Below are 19,405 nucleotides of genomic sequence, written 5' to 3'. Positions count from 1 at the left end.
CCAATTTTATCTTCTCTTCACTGGCTGCCTGGTCCATTTTAAATTGCTTTTATTTGTTTTTAAATGTGCTTGTTTTGGTGCTGCCCCTTTGTACCTCTCTGAGCCCCTCAAACCCGTCTCTCGGAAGCTCAGAGGGGACCGGGCTTTTGCAGTGGCAGCAGGGGAATGAGATGCCGTTATTTATAAGACAGGCTCTTTCTGTTACTGTTTTTAAATCTCTAATATATAATCTTGTCTTTTTAATTTGGTGTTCGGTATACCCGAAGAGATTGACATTTTTAAAGTTGCGTATGTGAGGGCTAGACCTCCACAATTGAGCTCTGTTATCAGGTGGGAGGGGTGAACTCCTTTCAAACGATTGGATCTGATTTTCGCTAGCGTTTGGTCGTGACGTATGTAATGCGCCCAAGTGAGTGAAGCAGCTCTTCATAACTCTTGGGAGCATTCCTTGTGCATTCCAAGGCTTCAATTTTAATTTCTGGATATATGGGAGCTGTGCTAGAACAGATTGAAGAGCTTCCATTACTTTCGTATCCGCCGCCACAACCAGCAAATGCGGCGCAAATGCTTGACGTCACCTACAACACCCGCCTCCCCCGCTCGCTGAATGGTAGGTTGAATTTCAACCGATGTAACTGAGATCAGACCCAGATGTACATGTAGGGAAATTATAATTGACCGGAGTTTACGGATGGCTAAGGCCAGGCTAGGGCTAATGCAATTAGCATTATCCCGCTTATAACATGGTCCCACAAACTGAATCTGTTAATTGGGGCCTGTTTGCTTAGTTTTTTTTAACATCCTGGGCAGGAGTTATTTCACTTTTTAATCAGTTTTATCTGAAGCTAGTGCCAGCAATTGTTTATCGTTACTATGGAAACAGATACAGATGGCATCTCATCATTGCTGAGGGGGAAAATAGAATCTTCTGGGAAACACAGTTTTTCACACTTTTTTGCAGTTCTGGCGAAATGCGGACTAGGTCAACCCAGACCATGGTATAATTGTTTTTAATGTACTTTTAACTGTTTTATACATTTTAAGTTTGTGGTTTATATCCCGTTGCACTTTGGTCAACTTGGTTGTTTTGCGAGTGCATTATATATAAAGTTGCAGTTCAGCAATAGATAACCACAGACTTATAATGCATCAAAAGTTTGACAACTGCTCCCCTATGCAGCTAGCACAGAGTCCATTTCTAACTCAGTCCGGCATGTCAAAGGCAAGAATTATTTTGTTTTTCCACCACCTACGACATTATTATTCAGGCTATACCTCCACGGAAAATATGAAGTGTGCATTCTATCAGATTTGACACTATGCATCTCACCAATCTTTGTATTCTCCTATAGACACAGACTGGCGTTGTGCTTATGGAGGCTGACCCAGTGTGGGATACACCGCCCTCCCAGCTGCTCAAAGGGTGGAACTGTATTTTCAACAAACAGTGGTTGGTTTTGGCGAGACAAAAAGCATTGACGAAAATGTTGATTTGGTTTTTCATAATGTGCTCTATTGCAGTTGAGCAGCAGCATTTTAAAAGCAAAGGTTGGCTCTTCCCAAACAAGCAACAATGACTGCTGTTGTCTCCATTAGCGGTACACTTCCCCAATTCTTCCTTTCTGCACAAGCCTCTGTGATTAGAATAGCTTGCACAATCATCTTATTAGTGGTTAAGAGTCTTGGAAAGAACACTGCTTTTTGGACATGTCATTTTAATCAGTGTGCAGAAGAATCTTAATGGCACTTTTTGGCTTGTAGGGTTTTATTTTTCTTTTGCTGTATTTCTCTACATCAGGAGTCTGCAAATCTTTCTCCTGCGTGAGCTTGAGTTACAACTTGAGAAACTATGAGACACTGCTTTATGACCGCGATGCTAGGGGCCGACACTGCCTGCCATTGCTGTAGTACCTCCATATGGGACGGCAAAATAAGCTAGTTTTCCATTAGAAAGCATTGCACTTTACACACGATTTAAAGCCTGGTGCCTCATTTTTTAAAAACCTTCTAAAGCTAGATATTCCTCCTGTGATAATGCTAGTTACAATTAAAGGGACCAGGCGGGTTTTCATAAGGAACATTTTAGAAATCTCGTATACTAGGGGTGTGACGGTTCAGCTAGCTCACGCTTCATTTCGGTTCAAGTACAATATTTTTAAAAATGGTTGGTTTTGAAATAAAGCTTCAAAGTTGCTTTCTAATAAAAGCTCACAATACAAAGCAAAATAGAAAACAAAACTGTGGTGTGCTAAAGCAAAAAAAAAAAAAAAAAAAAATACTAACTGCTAAAAATAACTAACTGCTAAAAAAAAAATAGCAGCGCATTGCAGGCCATGCGCTCATTAAGTGATTTTTCAGTCTGCCTTTCCATACACAGTCGCTATAACACTCAAAGCAACGCATTTGATGTGAGGCTCATGTTTGGGCTGTTCCAGGACAACATTACGCTTGGACTTTTTTTTTTAGAAACAAAGCTTTTGAGGCGGATTATGACCAAGATTGGATGTTACACATTTGTCTGGTGCACTGGATCTTCACTCGCAGCAGCCTGGTCGTGTTTTTGGAGGATGTAACAATACAGGTGTGGAGAAACACATGGTCATACCGCCTTTGCGATGCCCAATCCCGTCAGACCTTGGAAGCTAAGCAGGGAAGGGCCTGGTCAGTACTTGGATGGGAGACCGTTTAGTAACACCAGGAAGCCTAGCGAATGTAGTGTGTGAGTGAGTGGTTGGTGGTGGTCGGAGGGGCCGATGGCGCAGACTGGTTGCCTCGCTTCCGTCAGTCTACCCCAGGGCAGCCGTGGCTACAATAGTAGCTTACCACCACCGGGTATGGAGTGAATGAATAATGCAATGTTAAGCGTCTTTGAGTGTCCAGAATATGCGCTATATAAAACTGATGCATTATTATTATTATTATTATTATGCACTCTCTGTTTAGGTGCGCGCATACACATACCTGACCGGAACCATCTAGCTTAAACATTAAGAAATATAGACTAAAACTTGCACCGTCACTTTCGTACAGTGCATATCGTCAGATTTGCTGTGACACGGTGCATTGTTACATCCCTAATGTATACTAACGAGGGCCGGACTTTGATTGACAGGCCGTTACCATTAGAGCTAATGGCGCAGGCTGAACTACGCGCCCCACGAGGTCCAATGAAGATCCCGCCTTTATGCCTTTCCTTTCGAATGTGGTCATTAGGGCAAATGGGGAGGAGTGAGCAGACGTTATCTACTGTATTATTTTTTCCAGTCTATGGACTTAACAGTTAGTTTCCATGAATGCTATAGAGTTTGGGAATGTGACGTCATATCGCTAAGCGTTATGGGATTAGCAGCAATTTTAAACTAATGTAGATTTTAAAAGTTAAAATACTGGAGTTATTGTTCACATTAAAACACTTGGACACCACAGTGAGTTAGATGTATTTACCAGCAGCTAACGGAGTTGTTCCACGGCTATTTTCTCCACTTTATATACTGTTTTTAGCTAATAATAGTCAATGGAAATGTATGCTAAAAGCTGCAAAGATGGCGGATCTCCATGGTAACTGTGGAATTTCCCGAACTGTAGACCTGCCTACATCATCAGTGACATCAGCTGGAGGCAGGAAGTGATCAAGAGAAATAAGATTAAACTAAAACTAGTGATTATAAGTGTGAAACTACAACTAAAAAATGTGGTCCTGTTGTGGCTTAAGATGCAAAAACAACAGTTAGACATTTGTTTATTGTTACTATGACAACAGCTACAATAGATTTAGCCATTTTCTGGTGGAATATAATCTTATTTATCACATACAAATAAAGTCAAGTCTAAATCAGGCCCATAAGGATATTTTCTCACAGCAGGTTTTTCAGTAGCAGCGAAAAAACGGCAGTCATAGCAAGCACTAGCTAACCGTTAGCATTAGCACGCTGCTAACATGTAGCACTGTGCTAGCATTCTCCGTTATTCATGTATTTATGGGCTGTTGAACCACTTTGCTCCACTCCATGTCTTTGTATCTTTATTAAGTGGAAAACTATATTCATAATTCGGCATTTGTTAAAGTAGTTTTTGAATAATTAGAGAAAGAGATTTTTTCTAAATTGTTTTCCCCCTTAACTGTTGTCAAACATGACCATATATGGGCGATATATGGGCGATTCCAGAGATGCCGCCTGTATCTATAGATACAGACGGCATCTCTGGAATCGCCCATATATGGTCATGTTTGAAAACAGTTAAGGGGGAAAACAATTTTGAAAAAATCTAAACTTTCTCTAATTATTCAAAAACTACTTTAACAAATGCTGAATTATGAATATAGTTTATACTAAATAAAGATACAAAGACTTGGAGAGGAGCGAAGTGGTTCAACAGCCCATAAATACATAAATAATTAAAATTGCTAACATGATGCTACATGTTAGCATCGGGCTAATGCTAACGGTTAGCTAGCGCTAGCTACAACTGCCGTTTTTTCACTTCTACTGAACAATCTGCTGTGAGAAAATATCCATATGGGCCCGATTTACACTTGACTTTAGTTATTTGTGATAAATACGTTGATATTCCACCAGAAAATGTCTAAAAAGAGTGAAAAATTGTGTTTCGCTTTAGATTCTATTTTCCCCCTCAGTGAAGCCACGCCCCCTTCTATGATGGGATGCCGTCTGTATCTATGTAAATAGATAGGAATCGAGCTTCCCGCCTCCAGCTAAGCCCGGAATATTTACAAACAATTAAAGGGTCTATCGTTTCCAACAAATACTTTTCTCAATTCACCTCCAAAGCCTTTGCCCTGCGACCTGAAATCTCCAACACAATTGCAGACCATTTCCTCCATATATTCCACCAAAACCCGTGTCTGGAGAGAGCAAGTGAAGTGGCTTAACTTTCCAGAACCTTAAGAAGAAAAACATTTGATGGCACCATAACATTTCCACCAACCCCCCCTCTCCCACCCCCCCCTAAAGCAAACCTATGCCCTTGGGAGAGCTCTCCTCATTAAAAAGCCATCAGCGAGGCACATCATTACCTGTTTATTCCTCTCTCTCTCCCCCCTCCTCTGCCTTTACTTCCACACTTTGAGTTAGCCCACCAGCTGCCACATACTCCTGAGGATACCACTCCAATTAGAAACGGCGTGCGCACTCGGAAAAAGAGCACCGGTGGATATTTCCAATTAAATGCAACAAACTGCACTGTGAGATGCATGTGGATATCCCAATTAAATTAAACAAACACGGCGTGGAAGAGGACCGGCCCGTGTCTTTGCCAAGCCGTGTCCATTAGACGCACATGCACGGAGAAACGCTTACAGGTGGAAGGGGAAAAAAAAAAGAATCAGAAATCTCAGAAGAAGAAAGTTTAAAGCGGAATTGTGCAGATGAAAAGGTTGTGTGGATTTTTCAGTACATTATTTCTAATTCCACAAGACATGCAATTGGTAATGATGATTCAGTCAGATTTAAATGCTAGCTCCATGTGTTCTGAAAATGTTCTTGATAATTGGATTGACAGGGGTTGAAAAATATCGCCAACTTATTGGATTTGCTATAGTAGGAGATGGAAGGAGCCACAATAAATTGCAAAATCACTGAGGTCTTCCCAAAAGTATATATAAGAAGCTGGCAGCATAGCCTTTCAGTGTCACTCACACACTGCAGCTTAAAGGTTAGAGGAACTGCCAAAAGTCTGTGTGAATTTCTCATCAATGGATTAGAGCGCCTGTCTGCTGGAAAATAAGGTAAAAATGAGAAAGCCAAAAGCTGCTCACCATGAACCAGAACCGAGACTGGGCTTTTTTTTAAAGGGGAAGAAAGTCAGCCAAGTGTAGAGGAAATAAGGTCCAACACGCAGCAGTGATTTCCCCAAAGCACGATTAGGCCGGACTTCTTTGATGCTCGCTCTTTGCCATGTGACACAGGACTGCACCGGTAAGTGAAGTGAAGAAATGTATGAATGACTTAATGTTCAGACATGGACATGGTATCCTTCAGTCCTTGATAAATATTGCTACTAGTATTATATTTTTGGACAGACCTGATTTTTGTGTGTGTGTGTGTGTGCCAATGTGGTGCAAAAAGCAGGTGCAGTTAACATTGTTTGTCAAAAATATTAAGATGGAAACAAATTTCTCTATATACGCAACAAAAATTAAAAAGCAACATTTTTGTTTTTGCTCTTTTTTGGGGTGAACTCAAAGCCTGATGAAGGACAAAGCGATCGAAACGTTGCAGCAATAAAAGCTATAAAAAGAGAGAGACAGTGTGTGGGAGATTTTTTTCAAGTTAATCCTCCTCACTTACGCATTTGTCGCCTTCTTATGTGTGCAGAGCCTCTTCTTATCAAGTTGATTCAAAGTCATAAACCTTTTTCTATAATTACATTGGTAAATGGTAAATTGACTCAACTTATATAGTGCTTTTCTACCTTTATCAGGCGCTGTACAGTAAGGAACCCATTCACACTAGAGACTAGAGTTAAGATTTTAGGCCCAAGCTTGATTTTTTGGACCCGATCTTAGCTCTAATGCAGACACTGGCAGTAAGTAGGGTGAAGTATCTTGCCTAAGGACACAACAACAGTGTGCATTTGCGAACCCCCGACCTTCCAATCACGAGACGACCCGCTCTACCAACTGCGCCACCATCGCCCCATAAAAGACCCATTACTCTCAAATATTGTTCACAAATCTGTTTAAATCTGTGTGAGCACTTCTCCTTTGTGAAGAGAATCTTGCCTGGCCTGCCAGACACTCCTCCTTTCTGTTCAAAAGAAGAACCGTCTGGACAGCTCCTGACTGTCATCATCATTTCACGATTTTACCCACATCGGTCCAATCAGGCACCGAGAGGCGGGACTTCATTCCCCCAAGAGGCGGAAGCCGTCACCACACTCTACCAAAACAATAGAGATGGTGTGTGCGGCGAGTGATACGATGTTTTCTTCTGCTCTTTTGTTGAAAAAAAATGTAATCCCTAAAACCAGAGCAAGAAACAGCATTCCTGGTAAATAAGGACGTTTCTGGAAAGGCTTCCTGCCACTTGTTGCTGCGACGTATCTAGCGTTGCTCTGATTGGTTGATGCCGTCTGTCAATCACGCCCACCGGGAAATCGTTGAGATCATGCTTGCTCCCAGACGATATGTCTTTAAAATATCTATGAAAAAGCATGTAGTTTGGCAGGCCAGGCAAAAGAGAATCCATCCCACCTCACAGGCGTGGCCTCTCAAGATGCTGATTAGGCCGCATGCATATCACAGGTGTGCCTTAAGCTGTCTACAATAAAAATAAAAAATAAAAAAATAAAATTATAATTAAATATTCAGTTTTGCTTTATTGGGGGCCTCACAGTGCAGCACAGAGTTGGTCTGTTGATGCATGCATTTTATTGATGGCATATCATTGCACAGTAGCACCATGCCATTCATCCATGACCATCACCTCATGTTGCAGCATATGATAATGCACTAATGCATTAGCCCAATGTTGCAAGGATCTGAACATAATTCATAGAAGATGAAAACATCCCAGTACATGCATGGCCAGCATTCTGACCAGACATGTACCCATTGAGCATGTTTGGGATGCTCTGGATCGGGGTATACGGTGCATCAATGTGTACCGGTTCCTGCCAAAATCCAGCAACTTTGCACAGTCATTGAAGAGGCCACAATCAACAACCTGATCAAGTCTATGCGAAGGAGACGTGCGTCACTGTGTGAGGCAAATGGCCGTCACACCGGATACTGACTGACTACTAATGAAGTGGACTACGTTTCACACTTTCCTTTGCGTCACGTTAAAGAAATGCCATGTTGCTCAAAGTCCTTGTATGTATCATTATGTGGTGAATGTCATGGCTTTGATGCAGTTTGTTTTGCAACTAAATTCGAGATTACCACAGTCTTGAAGTTTGTATGCATTCATGATCACAGCTCCACTTTTATCGCTTTATTTACTTTTCACGCCGTGACTGATAACACGTTGCTCTCTTCGTTGTGAGCGTGCCAAAACATCATGCGCTTATCTTAATGTTTGCACATGTACTGTTTCTGTAGATACAGGAGCTTAGCAGCACCCCTGATATCTACAATCAGTGGAGTGTCTTGAATCCCGATGAGGACTTGAATGATTTAACAGAGTCTAGGGTGGCTCAGAGTGCTCTACATCAGATTAGAGATTGTCATTTCCAAAGTGATATAAGGTGAAAGGACATCTCCTCATCTGCCACACATTGCCATCTTGTATATCTTGTTTACGTTTTACACAAATAATTGTTTTTGTTGTATGTGCACACAATTTATTACTAATATAAAAGGAAACATTTCAAACCCGGGAGCCAAATCAATGACCTCCATCTATACAGACCCATTTTCTCCGTCCTACTCACTTACACACAGTAATGACTTATACAAAGTGAACATACTAGACATGTTTTGCATTTGTTGATGTTGCTATCAAACAGTTCCATTCTATTTCATTTCACCATATCGTGTGTTTGATATTGATAATACCAAAGAAGCTCTCTTGTCACTGCTGTCAATCACAGGTGTTATGAAAATAAGACGTGCGTCTTTGTAAAAGTAATTCACAACACACATGAAGAAGCTAATCCTCCATGACTGTTCATTTTGCAAAAGCTTTCTACTCCAACTTTGTATCCACATCACTTTTGGGGAAAGCCCTTGAAAGGTGGATCTACCACAATCTCACAAAAAGTTCACCTTTCCCAACTCCAGCATCTGCCTCTTTGGACACTCTGACCGTATGTTCCATTTCATCTGCATGTCGATCATAGACTTTTCATGTAAACCAGAGGCCCCCGAAACTCAAACCACAGCACACTGATGGCACCATGAGTCATATTTTTAGATTGTCAGGAACCTAAAATTCTCCAAACAAGGACTTTGATGTTTCTGAGGACAGAAAGATGTGTCACCCAGGATCATTTGGGTGCTCAAACCCCTCCATCACATTAAGGTGGCGGTTCAAGGGGGGTAAAAAGTATTTAAAGGGACTATAGGGAGTTTATATAGAATGAGCTCAGACCTATTCACCACAACTGTCTCTAAAATCCTGCACTGTCACTCAAAAAGTTGTTGCTTCGGGCCTGAAGTGCCGTCATGCGCGAGCTTGACATAGAAGGTGCAGTTACATGCATGACCTGAGGTGGCCGTAGTGAGTATAAAATGGCCAACTAGCATCTAGCCCCTTGTCTGACTGACAATTTACAATTAGTTGTTGCCGTATTTTCCGGACTATAAGTCGCCGCGGAGCATAAGTTGCACCAGACAAAAAATGCATCATGAAGAAGAATTAAACATATATAAGTCGCTCTGGAGTATAAGTCGCACCAGCCTTGGCAATTACCTGGACATGGAGGCGTAAATGCACCGTTGACAAGCCTCTCCCGGCAGCACGTTGTTCAAGCTCTCAATTGTGAACTTGTTCCTCTAGCTGTGGCCATCGAGCTTTTAGCCCGCGATTAGCTTTTTTGGTTTTCTTAATAAAAGTAACCTCCGCTTTTCGCCAGTCCCTCACAAGTTCTCACTCACTCCAAACTTTCTTTCTGCTGCTCAATTACCGTTTTTTAAATCTTCAGTGGTACAGGAGTTGCATATACTGGTACACAAGCCGAGAGCGCCCCCTAGCGGCTGTCAATGTGAAATATAACAAACATGTGAAAGTATATATTTTGATATGTAAGTCGCACCTGAGTATTCACCTTATTCCGGGAGTTTGCGTGCCTGCCCCTTTTCTCCTATCTGTTAACATGGGACTGGAGAAGTCCACATAAAATCAGTTACTACACGAAAACAAAGCCGTTTTTTGACTGCGCTGAGAAATGGTGCAGTGTTGACTTGTTGGTGCAAATGAACATTGGCCATTTTACACAAATCAATCTACTAAACATCAGATTTGAGCGGAGAATATTTTCCCTCGTTCTCAGTTTAAATAAACGGGCTTTGCGCTCGATCGGAAGTGTCTGTACAAAAAGTGGCAAAAGTGGGCGGGGCGGAATAAGGTGAACAAGTCGCAACCCCAGCCAAACGTATGAAAAAAAGTGTGACTTACAGTCCATAAAATACGGTTGTCATAACAGTCCCCAGGGCGCAGAACTGTATTTACACATTACTCCTTTTGCCCCCTGGCTTTGATTGAAAGCTGAGTGAAATGCAGAGGATATGTTCCTCTATATGCGCGGGACCAGAAAACATACCGTAAATACTTTGTGTGATGTCGACATATCCAAAGGAGTGGGGAAAACAAGTTATGCATTGAGCCAGGCTGTTTTCCCGAAGCATCTTATTTGTAAAGCAACATCTAACATTCGGCCAACAAGCACATCTGAAATCAAACCACATAATGCATTAAAGGCAAGCCTCCTGCTGTAGAGGGAGGAACACACACACACATATCCCTCCACAGTAGTACCATCCCACAGCTGCATCTCACTCACTCCCCATCAATTATTGAGCAAAGGTAGAAGTAAAACGATCCATGCTACAACTGCCTAAAAGCCTTGGACCAAAACACCAGCGCAGTCAATCAGACCGACAGTGAATCTTCCTCTCAGGGATCCAGCAAACATTTCAGACGCTTTTACTATAGATTTGTCAAGCATATCTGTACATCAGCGGTGCCAAGAGAGGCTGTTTAAGTCTCACGATTTTGAATTTACCGTGAAGGAGGCTCTTACTCCGCCTTTTCATAAAACATTTTTCAAAAGCGTAATACCGCGGCAAAATGTGCCCATGAGATTCAACTGTGGCGATAAACGATGAAATCAAAGCTTCTCCGGTGCTGAATTGTGGTACAGTTAAAGTTATTTCGCACATACGTATTCCAGCAGAACCATCCAAATGCGAAATATTGCTGTAGTCATATGGTGTAGTGCTCCATTACACTGCAGAGGTGTGGAGAAACATATTCATACAATCATAGTTCCAGTAATGCGCTAAGGAAAATTGCCTTGAAATCCTTGGGGTCTGATAGAGAGAAAAACATGGGCTTGGCTGTATTCCCGACGTAATGATAGTAATCCAGAAGATGATACATGCTCGGCTCAAGAGACAAAGCTGGGTTGTAGACTACTCCTGACCGAGGTACAGTATGAAAACAAGTGATACGCTGTGTATTATGTACATTAACACAACCTGTTTCAGATAAACAGTAACCACCAATATACGCAGCTATTTCAAAAAACTATACAGTAGTGGTGTTACCAGCTCTAAATAAGGCAACATAAAGCTTGGGATGAGTCATCGTACAGTTAAAAGCGTTTGGACACTTTAGGGTCTAGTTCCACAGCTCTGTTCTCAACTTCGTCATTAAAGGGATATTTAACTATTTTTGACACAGGGCCTCATTTCCTAGTTATCCAGAGTGTTGTTGATTTCTGGAGATGTCTTTCTTTTTTTTTAAATTCATACAGTCCTTATATTTCAAGAGTTTAGTGGTGCTAGGGTAGTGCTAGGCTAGTGCTAGGCTAGTGCATGTCTATGGTAACTAGTAGCCTATATTAAAACCTCTTCAAAATCATCGGGTAGTCCTCCAAACGTTGCCATATCTGATTTGCAGAAAGCTCCTTTGTGAATTCCGCGTGTAGTAATGCGGGACGCAGGTAAATAAAGTAGATCCGGTAACCGAGCAGATCACTCCGCCGCTGCGTAGCTTACAACCAGGAAGCTGATGCTGCTCAAATAAAAGTTCTTTTAGATGCTAAATTGTTTTATTTAAAAAATTATTCAGTCAACACAGACGTTTATATTGGTAGTCTGGTGCACTGTGCTTGGGTCAGACTGTTTTTTAATGCAGGCTACTAGTTACCATAGACATGTGCTAGCCTAGCGTTAGCCTAGCACCACTGAACTCTTCAAATATAAGGACCGCATGAATTAAAATAAAAAATCTCAAGAAATCAACAACACTCTGGATGACTAGGAAATGAGGCCAATGTCAAAAATCCTGAAATATCCCTTTAATGTTAATTAGCTAATATTTGTCAATGGATGTTAGCTTGTGCCCCCTAAAATGGCGGATTTCTATCATAACGTTCAATCAGTTTATTGGTTCATTTCATTAACTCAAATATTTCGTCACAAGCTAATATGTCGACTGACTGCAACAATACAAATTTCCTGATGTGTTCATTGACAGAATGAAATGGACTAGAAGCACAGAGGTACAATACAAAAGCGCCTCACTTACTCGTTCTGCTGACTGTGACGTGCCGAAGAAAATGGGGATAAAGGCCAGCCAGATGATGCAGGTTGTGTACATGGTAAAACCTATGGGCTTGGCCTCGTTGAACGTTTCGGGGACTCCTCGGGTCTTGATGGCGTAGACCGTGCAGGTCACCATGAGGAGGATGGAGTAACCCAGGGAGCAGATGAGGGACAGGTCAGAGATGTCGCACTTGAGAACCCCTCGTGCCGAAATGGGGTCCTGGGTCCTCTGCTCTCCATAATCCACCACTGTGTGAGGAGGGTCCGCCGCAAACCACACAAAGACCCCCAACAGCTGCACCGAGATCAGGGAGAAGGTGATGACCAGCTGGGAGGCGGGGGAAATGAACCTGGGAAGGAAAAGAGGAATCGAGTTACAAAATGCTGCCATTTTACAACATTTATCCGATCCTTCATTTCATCTTTCCATTTAGTTGAATGGGACAATGCATATTAATGAACTGACAACTAGCACTGTAAACATGCCGGATTTAGCTCAGAGATCATTTCCATCTGCAGTCCCATGGGGTAAAAACATACAACCAACATGGAGTATGACAACAAATTATGACATTCAGTACAAACATACAAGCAGTACAACATAAATGAGTACATCTCACTCCTCTCTCACACACACATACACACATACACTCATACCTACTGATAAAATTGCCTAAGTTGTCTCTTATATGAGATGTAGGCGGTACTTTCTCCAAAATGTGGTCGAGTGTTCATACAAAAAAGGACATTTTGTGTGAACGTGGACTTTCAAAACTTCACAATCCCCCTTCGCTGTGGAGTGAGTGCTTGCCTCACTATTCTTTTTTTTTCATTCATTCATTAATCACAGTGGCGCAGCGGTTAGTGCTCACGCCTCGCAGCTAGAAGGTCCCGGGTTCGATTCCCACCTGGACGGCGCCTTTCTGTGTGGAGTTTGCATGTTCTCCCCGTGTCTGCGTAGGTTTCCTCCAGGTACTCCGGTTTCCCCTACCACTAAAAACATGTACAATAGATTCCCCTCTGGGGCTAGGACTCCCCTGAAAAAGAGATTCTTAATCTCAGTGGGACTATCCTGGTTAAATAAAGGTCAATAAAATAAATTTAATAAGAGGTGGTTGACACCACCTCCACCGCCGTTCAACACTCATTAATAAGTAATGCTTATTAATACCATACTAATACTTAAGAAGCATCCCTTAATATAAAGCAACACCCAAAAATGTATATCTTTCTATTAAAATACATACATGAAAAGATTAAGTATCCTAATACTTTTTATACAACTGTTCGATTGGCTTGAGGGCAGTAACATCAGTATATGGTGTTAAGCCTTTTACATCAGAAGCTGCCACCTACTCCACCTACCTACAACTAACCACGTGGCATTTTCCTACATCAGATGCCCAACCTGCAGTGTTAGCGTGAGCAACAGGAACCCAGTGACATGATATTAGCACCAAATTTCGTTTATTTATTTCAAGCTTAAATCACGACTGGTATATGCTATACACCTAACATCAATATCAAACAACTTAATTTCATGCATGAATCGCATCATTGACATCCAAATGTGGATCAAATGAGTGAAAAGTAGCGCCACCATATCTGTCCATCACAAACTGAACTAAAGCTTAGATAACTGAGCAGAGATTGAAAGCATTTAGAGCACGATCTGGAGAGAAGCAGCCGCTGAGTGCAAACAGATCCGGAGGTGAGCATGAGTTCATCCCATCCATAAATAATGTATGAAAAATAATGATGAATAATAACTGCTCGGTCTGAGTAAGTAACACAGAGGTGAATGTCTGTGCACACGAAAACACACAACACAAGACCCCCTTGACCCTCTGCATTATTATGAGCTCAGGTTTAGCCACATGACGGACAGGTGTACAGCATCATGGCATTGGCTGTCATTGTGAAAACATTGCCCAACAAAGTCACCCTCAAAAGGACACGGTGAAAATAGACTAAAAGTATTGTGCACATTATGAGGTACATCATTCATTCACCAGCACTGGAATCACATGCATGAAAAATGTCGTCTTCTACTCATTGTTGCCAGATGTACGATAACTATATGACTAACTATATGCGTACAATATTTTGACGACAAAAAAAATCCACAAATCATTTCTGAGCAAAAGGCTGCTTTAGGTTCACCTGCCCCTGTGCAGTTTACATGCGTTTTTATTGTCATAATCTGGGGATAGACTTGTGGGTAAAAACGCATATGTGACACGTGCTCAGCAGCCACATGCTTAATACTTATTGTGGCTTTCAATCCACTAGTTTCCCTATTTCTCCTCTCTGCATCTCACTATCTACCAAGACATCATCAGTGCAGTTACGCACACATGCAGAAGGACGAGAGAGAGGACGAGAGAGAGAAAGAGAAAGGACGAAAGAGGAAGACAGAGAGGATGAGACAGTGGAAGAAAGAGGAAGAGAGAGAGGACCAGAGAGAAAGGAAGACAGAGAGGAAGAGAGAGAGGAAGAAAGAGGCAGAGAGAAAGGAAGAGAGACCGGGCGAGGGAGAAGAAGAGAGAGAGGACAAGAGAGAGAAAGAGAAAGAGAGAGAGGATCAGAGAGAAAGGACGAAAGAGGAAGACAGAGAGGATGAGACAGTGGAAGAAAGAGGAAGAGAGAGAGGACCAGAGAGAAAGGAAGACAGAGAGGAAGAGAAAGAGGATGATAGAGAGGAAGAAAGAGGAAGACAGAGAGGATGAGACAGTGGAAGAAAGAGGAAGAGAGAGAGGACCAGAGAGAAAGGAAAACAGAGAGGAAGAGAGAGAGGATGATAGAGAGGAAGAAAGAGGAAGACAGAGAGGATGAGACAGTGGAAGAAAGAGGAAGAGAGAGAGGACGAGAGAGAGAAAGAGAAAGAGAGAGAGGATCAGAGAGAAAGGACGAAAGAGGAAGACAGAGAGGATGAGACAGTGGGAGAAAGAGGAAGAGAGAGAGGACCAGAGAGAAAGGAAGACAGAGAGGAAGAGAGAGAGGATGATAGAGAGGAAGAAAGAGGCAGAGAGAAAGGAAGAGAGACCAGACGAGGGAGAGGAAGAGAGAGAGAGGAAGAGAGAGAGAGAGAGAGAAAGAAAGAGAGGAAGAAAGAGAAAGAGAGAGGAAGAAAGAGAGAAGGAGAGAGAAGAAGAGAGAGAGGACGAGAGATAGGAAGAAAAAGAGAGGAAGAGAGAGAGGACGAGAGAGGAAGAAAGAGAAAGAGAGAGCGGAAGAAAGAGAGAGGCCAAGAGGGAGGAAGAAAGAGAAAGAGAGAGAAGACGAGAGAGGAAGAGAGAGAGGACCAGAAAGAGGAAGAGAAAGAGTGTGAGAGATTGGACGAGAGAGAGGGTGAGAGAGAGGGGACGAGAGAGGAAAGGAGGGGTAGGTGAGCTAGTCTTGAGACTAAGATGGAGATCTTGAGAAGGATATTATTAGCCTTTAACCATGCAAAGCTGAGCCCTTTCCTCACAAATATGATCTATTCAAGCAACATGCGTCATTCATAGATATTTAAAGCACCTGCCGGCTGAAGTCTCCACAGTCATGCTTATGCTGCTTTGATTGAAGCTGAGCATAGCATTGGCTGCAATCTCCGTATTGAGCCCAGTAAAAATCAGCTTTAGTGCATGTGCAAATTATATCATCTACAGCTATATGAAATTTACACCAGTGTCCAAAACTTATCCCGGTATAACCGTGCAAGATGCAGTATTTAGTAGTTATGGCCCAGTCCTTCTGTAGGCTTCATTTCTGCTCTGGATCAGTGATACAGTCTTGTGGGGGTTGCAGCACTTAAAAAGTTCACAAAAATGGATCGTAAACGAGGTGAAGAAGTTGGACTTGCTTTCTGTGGATTACACTGTGGAAACTGAGTGTCAACCGCAAGAGGAGCAACTTTACAATTCTCTGACACATGAAAGGCAGTAAGTGTTTGGTTTAATAATGCAGCCGTTTAGTTCTGCTTGAAGTGTAAGTGTTCTGAATGTGATATTTGATGGTTAGACACGTTGCACAATTAGCTTACCTTGGCGCAGTTACTGACTTCTTCCCTTGTTCAAAGATGCGATGTATCCTGTTGGTCTTGGTCAGGAGGGCTGCATAACTAAAGCACATTCCCAGTCCCAAAAATATCCTCCTCAGAGAACACACTCCAACGTCCGGCGTGGCGATCATCAAAAAGGTGATGGCGTAGCACAGGAAAATCCCGGTCAGCAGCACGTAGCTCATCTCTCGGCCGGACGCTCTGACTATGGGCGTGTCATTGTAGCGAACAAAGGTTACGATGACAAAAGAGGTGGCTACGATGCCCATCATGGAGATGAACATGGGGATGATGGCCCAGGGCGAGTGCCACTCCAGTTTGATGATGGGGATGGCCACACAGCCGGTCCGGTTTATGTCAGGCCTCATCTCATACGGACACAGCTCACAGGTGAATTCAGAGGCCTGGGAGAAAGAGAATGTTTAGATGTTAGATTCTGCTTAAAGGCATGTTGTTCTGGAAGTACTTCATCAGTAACTTAAATGTATTAACACAGTTTTCATATTTGAATTAGATACAGTTCAAATCCTGGTTGAATGTATTGACTGTTGCTCTATTAGTTTTCTTTACAGCTTTTGGATCAAATCATAACTCGGTTTTGTCCAGGTAAAATCTTGGTTTAGCCCTGTTTCATGAAGATGTATTCATTTTGAGGTTGGACCAATATTGTGCTTTATTTTGTTCATATTAGGGACTATGACAAAATGTGTGTTAAGTTTATCCCCGCGGGGCAACTTGTCAGGAGCAATCAGTGGCTATTGTCCACCATAGTGTCAAAGGACACCCACACTAAGAGACCCCGGTGTGCGATCAGGAAGCTGAACTCTCCCCTTTTCTCTGTCTGCTTTAAAGACGTGGTATTACTCTGCAGAGAGTTAACTAATACATAAGTGAGGGAAAGAGAGTAGCCCAATTCTGATTGGCTGTATGTGCTTTGCATGTAGTACAATTTACTGTGAAGTAAACTGAAATTTATATGTTTTAAACAGTGGTGGGACTCTAGATAATTGTAGGGCTGTAATTAATTAATTGCAATTAATTGCATTTTAATCGAAAACCAAAAATACCCATTTTTTTGGCACTTAAATTATTCAATAATTAGATGGAAACATGAGTTCAACAACAAATGTATTTACTATTGTTAATCTGTATAGTTATTCAAGTAACATTTATAGCTATTTAGCTTTCAAGTGTTTTCGGAACTCTGATCACTCATGTAACTTGTAGAGCACATTAAACAGTAATAATAATGCCACATTTATACAAAAGTAAAAAAAAAAAAGGCCATATAAGGGCCATTAAACAGCGCCTTTAAGTGTTTAACAATTGCTGTAAACAGAAATCAAAGTGCCATTTCTCATACTGACAAGGGTTAGGGTTATTCTGGCTCAGAGTGGGCGTGGTTGGAGCGTTTGTTTGAGGCTAACGCTAACATTAGCATCGAGGACGTCTCTGTGTTTGCACCAACATGTTTTACCTTGAGATGTTTTTTAGACTTGAATAACTACGGTGGAAGATGAACTCTTTTTTGCACAACCTGCACACAGCAGTGCAGCTGTCTATCATCCCATCAGGGCGTTTTTTTTCCAACGGGCCGAGTGAAGCGTCTCCGTCCATTGCTGTTGTGGGTGGATGTGCGTCAAACATACGGGCGTACCAGAAACACGCAAATAGAAAGGTTCTGGCTCAGGAATTCCGGCTTGGGGGGGAATCGGGGGAAACACGATTAATTGCCTTACAAAAATTAACGTGATAAATCTTGATAAAGATTTAAGGCCCTAACACATACAGGCGATATCAAATGGTATATTTGGTGCAACATGTCCCACATTATAGCAAATAATATCTTCATCTTGCACTAGCTTTATCACTTCCCCCCTCGGTGTAATATTCAAAGTATTACAACTCAAATTATTCAAAAAGACTGAGCTACAAGCTTGTTCCAGCTGCAGGCCTTCAGGCTCATAATGAATATAACTGATGTGTTTGCTAACTTTTAGTACGTAAAATTAATTAGATGAATTTATTTACCTAAGAAGTACTTTAAAACACTTTAAAAAAAACAACAAATACCAGTACCACTTGTACTGCCGCTACGAGATACAGTTTTCTACGCCGGCTCGCAATGAGTCTCGATGTTATCAGTGGATTTCAATGTAATTAGAACAGATAACAGATGAGACATGACAGATAACTCCTTTAGTCGTGTATAGATCAAGCTAATTCACTCTCCACCAGAAAATCCATTAGTCTCTGTTAATTGGCTTCCCCCGTTTATTCCTGAAGCTTAGGGCAAAATTTGTCCCCGGTTGATCAGTGCAGCGTGTGCTATCCTTATTACTACAAGTTCTCGTCCACCTGTTGTGGTATTGTTTTTGTCGCCTCACTTGAGTTTATTACTTGTACGGTGAGCAGGTTGGCGGCGCACTATTGATCTCAGAACCCCTGTTTAAAACTGCAAAATAAGTATTGATTTAAACACGAGGAGGCTGCTGCCATGAATACACAGGCTTCAACGGAGAAATACGACTTTTGCTTTACTTCAGAGATATCATTTTGAGAGAACCCACAGTGACAAGTGCAGCACATACTTTCCTCACCTAATCAGCTATTTACTATTACTATTTTGTGTATTGTGTGTGTTTGAACCACAAAGAAACAAAATGAATATTGTGTTGTTGTGTGAGTGATTTTACCTGGAAGTGATAGCCTTCGCAGCGCTCACAGTGCCAGCAGCATGGAGAGCCTTTGACCACTTTCTTCCTCTCTCCCGCCCGGCACGGCAGACTACAGACGGACTGAGGCAGAGAGGGGTCTCCGGTCCTCCACCGCAGGGTCTCCAGCTAACAACAGATTTTAAGAACAAGATAAAAAGGGATTTAATAGTGGGTTTCAACGGTTGGCCCGGATTTCCTTCCCATAACTTCAACTATCAAAGCAAGATTTTTTAAAAGGGAAAAACAAACGAAAGTAATGAAAGTGAAAAAAATGAAAGTGTTTTGTTTAGAGTCCTCACAGCTTGTGGAAAGAAACTTAAGGCGAGCAGTCGAACGTTTGATAGGAAGCATATCAAAAATGCCCCTTGCAGAGTGGCCTGAGGTGTCATTAACAATTTGTAAAGCCCATTT

At 42.0% G+C, this 19,405-nt stretch overlaps 1 protein-coding gene and 1 long non-coding RNA gene across 5 annotated transcripts in view; one reads left to right on the top strand and one right to left on the bottom strand.

Moving 5' to 3' along the window:
* Nucleotides 1–19,405, bottom strand: part of grm8a (glutamate receptor, metabotropic 8a) — a 431,389-nt gene that overhangs the window by 45,126 nt on the left and 366,858 nt on the right. For all 4 annotated transcript variants that reach the window (XM_079552404.1, XM_079552402.1, XM_079552405.1 and 1 more), the window contains exons 8-10: nt 18,974–19,120; nt 16,260–16,681; nt 12,216–12,582 (exon numbers count right to left, since the gene is read on the bottom strand). In XM_079552404.1, the coding sequence (XP_079408530.1) occupies nt 12,216–12,582; nt 16,260–16,681; nt 18,974–19,120 (936 nt within the window). The remainder of the gene's footprint in view (nt 1–12,215; nt 12,583–16,259; nt 16,682–18,973; nt 19,121–19,405) is intronic.
* LOC306960201 overlaps nt 9,078–19,405 on the top strand; it is a 508,646-nt gene continuing 498,318 nt past the window's right edge. Inside the window, exon 1 of the long non-coding RNA XR_013792661.1 lies at nt 9,078–9,186. This is a non-coding gene — a long non-coding RNA (uncharacterized lncRNA). The remainder of the gene's footprint in view (nt 9,187–19,405) is intronic.

Source organism: Gobius niger (genome assembly GCF_951799975.1).
Source record: "Gobius niger genome assembly, chromosome: 2".
NCBI lineage: Eukaryota > Metazoa > Chordata > Actinopteri > Gobiiformes > Gobiidae > Gobius > Gobius niger.
Note: the sequence above shows the minus strand (reverse complement) of the source record. Positions and strands in the feature narration are given on the sequence as shown.